This window comes from Pecten maximus, chromosome 11 (genome assembly GCF_902652985.1).
Source record: "Pecten maximus chromosome 11, xPecMax1.1, whole genome shotgun sequence".
Taxonomy (NCBI): domain Eukaryota; kingdom Metazoa; phylum Mollusca; class Bivalvia; order Pectinida; family Pectinidae; genus Pecten; species Pecten maximus.
The window spans coordinates 26,322,470-26,330,130 of NC_047025.1; the positions used below are offsets into that span (position 1 = coordinate 26,322,470).

Genomic DNA, 7,661 nt, shown 5'->3' on the forward strand with positions numbered 1-7,661 from the left:
ATGTGATAATATTGTTCAGTTTACTAGAAACATTCAGGCAACAATAAATTATAAGTTATAAAGATGATATACACTGTATGTGCATTGCATATTATTGCGAAACCACGTCAACAGGTAGCATTGCGTCATTGGTTTCTGGATGTGGGGAGGGGCTGCAACAAGAGATTGGCTCGAAACATTGTGAACCAAGTACTCCTAATAGGATGTGGTGTTACCACAAGTAAGAATATTTACATGACATCGATCTTTTTTTTAATGTATACTTTAAAAAGATTTTAGAGACCTGAAAGGATTGTCCACTGTTAGCAATATAACTAGACCGTACCCTCGCTAAGTAACAACAGGATGACACCACCTGAACTTAGCCTTCAAACTTATTCCGGTATGTGTACTGTCGTCATTTAGTGTTTCCCGTCGGAAAATCGAAGGCTGTGTAAGTTTAAACAGCCATATTGACTAACAAACAGTATCTGGTCAGTTCAGAATCGATCAAACTTTGATAAATATGGACCAATCAGGTGAGTTATATCTTTTTAATTTGTTATATCGCAATGTTAGAAAATTGTCTAAAAACTCCTTGAGTATGATAGATTGCAAAAAATCGGAATTGTCCGAATATCATGTATGTCATTTTCTTATCTTAAAATAACGCAAAAAATCATAAGGTGTGAACGCATAGAATCTGCTATTCACAATAATCCTCACAAAAACGTTTTAATTGATATAACTATGTAATTGTAACGAAAAACGCACAAAACTTTCTTTTACCTTGAATATTCGGCTGGTAATTAAAACCCAAGTCAGCACAAAATTAAAGGAATGTTTACAATGTTTTGTAAAAAATTTGTTAAATATAAACCTTTTATTAAAAAACTATCGTATATTTATACATATGTAGTACGGTAATGTTATTACTGCGACTGAATGATTTATGTTTAAGTTGGTTACAATTACAATATGTATACTTTTTGTTTAACATCATGTACTACCGATATTTGTGTTGGAGCGAAAAACAAAATCTTAAAATCTTAAATCATCATCCGTACGATTATTATCATCGGTAGAACAATAAGTTGATGGAAAACAATTGTCAAAACCTGGGGCCATTGATTACGATTATGAGACTGAAAACAAAACAATGTAAGGTATTTATAAATTCATTTATTCAGCTTGAGAGACCCTGGAAAACTGATATATTTTCAACGTGAATATGGTAGCTCTATGACGTTACACTACTACACTATTTAGCTGGGATAGTCTACCTTAGAGACATTGGAATGTAGTGCTCATTGGATACATCACATCATCAATCTTCTTTACGGTCGTTATTTTACTTGTGTGCTATCAATTTTTTAGTTATCGAAATGTATTCTATTCTAACTCTGTAACAGTGATGGATTGCGCCTCCCAATATTCGAAATCTACTTTTATACCAACAATTGCACCCAATGACCTGTCTGGAGTTAGGATATACATTCTTGTAAGTCCAAATTGAAAAGGCAAATATATATATAGACAAATTAATAAATAGAAATGAAAAGCTCAATTTCTTGTCTGCTGACATTTGACGAATTTGATATAGGTTGCCGGGTGGCCCACTGGTGACACGCTTGCCTTTCACAAGGCGGTTTAGTAACGTTTCCTTCCACAGTACGACCCCTCGTGAGCTTCTATCCGGGCAAACAAAAACTATTAACTAAAGATGGTATCTTGTCAAATCAATAAAGTTAACGTTTACACGTGCAGAAAATTATGGTTTCCCTAGGATTTCTTCTAGATTTCCATACTATTCGCGCACGACATCATTGATGAGTCCAAAAAGGACGAAACAGCTGTATGTATTTCAAAAAATGTGCAAAATCAATAAGTATATTACTAAGTGTCGTCTGTACACTCAAATAACAGATAAGTAGCTATATTGTGAGTTGACAATCCTATTTCACGCTGACAGGGAAGCAACATCACTTGTAATGTATACAAAAGGTCGTGTGTACAAGTAATAACATCCGGTATCTAAGGTTTGGTGGTGACAAGGGTGACTCAGTACCGTTTAACACTGACGTATACCTGCTGGTAATACTGCCCAGTCTGTATATGTAAAGAGGATATCCTAGATATTTACATAAACAGAAGACGCTTACCCATCCCAGAGCACCTGGCCTTGGGCTCCTTGCACTTTTCATGGGTCTCTTTGTAAATCTTCACAAAAATACACCTTTTACAATATATGTTTGATCTTTTAGTTTCACATTGAAATACAGAAATGGTATTTTTCATTTAAAATATGTCATCTGCCTTCTTGAAATCTAAGTCAGACGAAAACAAAATACACATCTCATATCTAGATATTACAGTAAAATGAAATGGTTTCCTGATTTTATATGACAAAAGTTATAACTTTGAGTTCACTTTCATAAAATTTCCACATCTTATCGTACAGGGCGACAAAAAGGTGAAGTCCCTTAATCCTTCCTGTGTCTACCGCAGGCGCTTGCATATAAAATGTTAATTAAGAAAACTGATATGACAGGGGTTAATGTACTCTGAAAACTACAAGGTTGGCAACTCCGCCACGAGAGAAATAGCACCCACCTCACTTCGACTAAATAAACCCACATATACGACCGTCATCAAGAAACATTCGAATTCCTCATTCAGAATATCATTTTAGAAACTGCTCCCCGAGCCTGTCCAGATTCCTCGTTTATTACATCCGTGGTTGAAAGGTTAAATAATCTTGAACGTACGTAAACGTCCCTGCTAAAGACCTTTAAATTTGTTCGCCATGAACTAGTAGTACCGGTCACACTTTTTCGAAGTTATGAAATGCATAGTGTAATAACTGAGAGTTGTTTAATAGTATGCTAGTCATCTATGTATGATTATGCCTGCATTCAATTAACACAAAATACCAGGTGTCCATGGCCAGTATTCATTGATAATGATAATCAGGTCTCTATCTACACACTTCTTATAACGTAATAATTGGATTTAAAATGAAACTGCTCATGATTTTGATGTAGACACGTAAATTAGACATTGTGCGACTCATTGCTTTAACAACACAGCGTCGAGAAGGGTTCATGAAAAAGGAATTGTGGATTGATCACTGATCACATAACGTGCAAATCGTTTGGTAGATTTTAAATTTTTAAACTTTATTAGCACTTTTGTAATTACAAAGTAATTTGGTGACTAAACATGAACAGAATAGAAACAACAACAAAATACTAAATTAAACTCTACAGGTCTGTCTTCCTCAGCTCTTAGGACTGTTTAATAAATTAACAGGTCTCAAGTATGATTTGTTTGTACTTGACGACGACATGATTATGAATCACGATTTGTAACATTTGTGTTGGTGTTCGTTCCACTTTCTATATTATAAGGAAGAGATGATGGCTGTCTTATTCGTGATACCCCCCCCCCCCCCCCCCCCCCCCCCCTTATTTCAACAAACTGTCGAGAATTAATCATACAAATAAGTATTTTGTTCTAACTTTATGAGAGAAAAAAACATAATAAACCTTGACCTACATGTATGTGATTACAAGCGGACACTCTCGACTTGGTTTGTTGTCCAATTCGGTGCATGGGACTCTAACGTTTAAAGTAATACATGATGATTAGACGAAACTCTTAAAACATATCGTAAGTTAGACGAAACTCTTCATATAGCCTAAGCGTTTCCGGGCAATATGCGAGTTGTCCACATAAAATGCATGCGGAGACGTCCCGAAAGAGTGCATCTGGCGACAGCCGATTATCTAACCGCATGACCTTTCGACCTCGTATTTAAATGAAGAATCTGAAGACAGGCTGAGGGAGCAGTTTGCAAAATGGTGTCCTGGAGCTGGGTTTCGTGATTTTGAGTAACTAAGACTTTAGCTAACAACCACAGCACTATAACACTATAAAATCGATCAATAACCCCGATTTCTACTTCATTTATAGTGTTGTGGTTGTTAACTAATGTCATAAATTACTCAAATTCCCAACCGATCCCCGGTGTCCTGAAAAGGAATTCGGCGAAGTTTCCACTCATTATTGTGTTTTTGATTACAAAAATCATAGTGAGTGACACGAAAGGTTAAAGATGAATGTTTCTTGATGACGGTCATATAAAGTATGTGCAATGTCACTTTTGATAGATTTTTGATTGAAATGAGGTGGGGTGCCGTTTCGTTCGTGGCGGAGTTGTCAGCCTTGTAGTTTTCACAGTCTAAAGACCCCTGACATAAATATATTTTTTAGATAAACATGTTTTATGCAAGCGCCCGTGGTGTCTACCACTTACACTGATCCCTTCCTTTTTGTTCCTTATTTCAAATTTTGTGTGCTTTGTTTTTCTAATTGTTTTTCAATGACACTCGTCCTTATATCCTCGTCCTCATGATTGTTATTAGTGTTTTGAAACTGCCTGAAGGCTAAAATAGGCATTTAGCAGTAGAATGATTGAAAATGAAATATAAAATCGGATTGTTGTAATGATCAATAAAGTAATAAAGTAATGAAGTGCTTTCGACACGAACTATTTTAATCCACGGTCTAGATATGTTACTGTTGTCTTATTACACGCATAATATGTCATTCTTTGTAAAATAGGCACTTGATCATTGTAGCCTTCATGAAAAGTGTCACGTGCGGTGAAGGAAACAATCTTCCTCACTTCCTCTTTATGTATTTTCCTGTCAAATGTTGTCAGTATCCATTCTCCCTTCTTTGTTTTGTTTCTTGTGTAATATTAAACATCATCACGCACTATTTTCGACCAAATAATATCTCCGACAATTTTGATATTCTGAAGAGGGACAAAAAGGGTGTTTTTGGAATCTTCTGGAATTCATGTTGACTATATTTGCTATTGTCTAGCTGCTGCTGGGAATCCTGTCGACGTCACCAAGCAACCCCTGCCACCACAAACAGGCAAGTCAATAATGTCAAATTTGAGTAGCTAAACAGCTGTCTCTTCAAGGATAAGCGTATCAAAATAGCTATGTAGAAAATAGGTTCAAATCCAAGAAGAACGAGCGATGTTATGTTGAGATCAAAGTGTTTTGTAACTTACTTATATATTAAGATTTATGTATTTTATATTGTATTAGAAGTTTTATTTTTTGTTATGATGTATTTCAGGCGGACCGCCGCCCTCCTACGCTCAGACTAACCCTTCAGGCCAGCCACCCTCAGGTAGGTACTTATTACATGTACAGCAGAAAGGTTTCTGTACAAGGTAGTTAATTAGCCAGCTATTCATATTACATACCAGAATTAAGGAATTATAAGAAAACGGCGACCACTAATGGATGCACCAATATGATAAATAGTTAAAACTCGAGATCGAGATCTTCCATCAAAATACAAATGATTAAACGTTTTGTAAGTATATCCTGGACAATTAACACATTCCTCAAAAGTCGTGTACATAATAATATCATGACTTTATATTCATCCCTGTAAATATACACAGCCGTATATATCCCTTTTTGTCAATATCAAGTATTTAAATATGCAAGAAGTCTTGATGATTTTATCTCTAGGTACACAATGTACATATCTTTAATCGAGATATTTAAGTGACATGTCATAATCCGCATAATGTTTTGCGAGTGTCGACCGTTTATGTAATGTATTTCAGGGTACGTGCAATCCCCATATCCTGGGCAACCTATTCCTCAACAGCCAGGTACGTTTTAATTCCATGGTTTTATATTCATAACTGTCAATTGGCCGATTATCTATCCACATAATAGTCTTCTGTAGCATAGTGAACTGAGTATAAGTATTGAATTCACACTGAAATCAGGTTCGGCCGACTATTACAATATATTTCAAATATGGCGCAGAGCATCTTGTATGTTTTCTTCACGCTTCAGTGCTTTATTTGGGTTGGTTATGTATTATTTAACGTCCTATTGTCATTTAAGGACGAATACGAAACTAAGCAAATTACATACATATTCCACAATTACAATTAAGTGGTGTACAAGGTTGTATATTAAATCAACACTGTTAATCACTTACCCTATAACAGCTGTCCATGAGGTATCCTTTTCAATCGGATTCTCCAGAATTAAAAAAAGTTTATGAATTCAATAGTTCAAAGTTCCAGGCAATCATCAATCCAACAGAATTCATATCGCTCTCATTGATAATTGAAAACCAGTTTTGAATAACAACCGGTCTCTCGTGGTATTTATACTATATTGCCAAATATTCCAAGTACATTCTCCAATCCTCTCTTTTCTGTAATTCTCAAACACACTTCATGTAAACAACCACTTGTCAATAGACACTTGTAAACAAAGTATCATGTCACGTCTCTCTTCCAGTACATCCCGGATAGAACTATTTACATATAAGGTCGTAAGAGTTATTTCCCTTGATTCAACCACACACATACATCTTGCATTTCTGTAAGGGTTGTCCCCCTTTAATCAATGCGAACCAGTAATTGTTATAGACTCTGGTATGTATCGAACTCGAGACAGAACCCCGAGCCTTCCTCACAGCTAAAGACAGTGTCAAGAAAGGCATTAGGAAAAAGCAAGTTATTTAGAAATAAGGGGAAAAGCAAGATCCCACATTTAGCCGCTCGCCTCTTACGAATCATGCATTTACGCTTCAATGAGCTTCCATCCTATCACCACGAGCGATGATAGTTATTCTTTTCCCAATAAACATTTATATCAGAAAATCAATCATGCAACAAAGGAGATGCTAATGCAATTTTTGCGTTTCGAAACATGACCTTCAAAAACACTGCCAGAAAGGGTCATAGAGAGAGATACCAAATAAAAAATAAATAAATAAACCACTATTCAGATAAATAAATTGATCAATTAAAATGTAAAAGGTATCAAATAAGAAAATTCCGTTTTTTACTTTCTGTTTTTATAAGATTGAGACGAAAGGAAAGTATATTAACCAAGCAATAAAAAGTAATAACGCATATGTCAGCGAGCAAAGTCTAGAATATGTTCTTTGTCATATGCATTAACTATCTATAATTTTGTTTTTACGTTGATAAGTTTTGTATCTTTCTATTAATCAAATTTATCCAAACAATATTATACTTACTTGTTAACAGCGGTCCAGTACGGGTATCCAGCTACAAATGTCATTGTTACTCAACCAGAGAGCGTGCTGAGTATTCCGGTAAGTAGCCTTTATACCACCACCAGCTAGGCAGTGTACCCAATGCAGTTACCATAAACTGTTGTTGACATGAGTATGGCTTAGTGCAGTTAAGTTTGGTTTGGTTTGGTTTATTTTGTTTAACGTCCTATTAACAGCTAAGGTCATTATGCATTGTGCAGTGAAGTAGCATCTAACAGGTAAAAATACCGTAAAATGAAACTGAATATTTTGACATATTTATGAATATGCATTAGATGGTAGGATGGCGTAGTGAATAGTATGCCTTTAGCCAAGGTAGGGGGTTTGATATCCCGATACGACGTCAAAAGGTATGTGGTAAGTTGTCTAACAATTCGTTATCCTCCAGTTGGACCCCTGTGGATTTGGATCGTTGTCGCCATTATATAAGAGTGGTTTATATAAGTTTATTTCGTTTGTTTCACGGTGTAAGCAAAAGAAGCAGTTTGTTTGAACTTGCAAACAAGATATAGAAATATAATACCGTCAAACGTAGTTATCTG

The 7,661-nt window shown here is 35.5% G+C and overlaps 1 protein-coding gene across 3 annotated transcripts; it reads left to right on the forward strand.

Annotated features, from left to right (window-relative positions):
• Positions 1 to 255: 255 nt before the first annotated feature.
• LOC117337313 (proline-rich transmembrane protein 1-like) lies at positions 256 to 7,158 on the forward strand (the record flags this gene model as incomplete). Of its 3 annotated transcripts, XM_033898231.1 has the most annotated exon segments (6): positions 389 to 518; positions 1,392 to 1,480; positions 4,873 to 4,926; positions 5,137 to 5,190; positions 5,639 to 5,686; positions 7,091 to 7,158. In XM_033898231.1, coding segments are annotated over 6 exon segments (318 nt in total). In that variant the 5' UTR covers positions 389 to 505.
• Between the last annotated feature and the right edge of the window lie 503 nt (positions 7,159 to 7,661).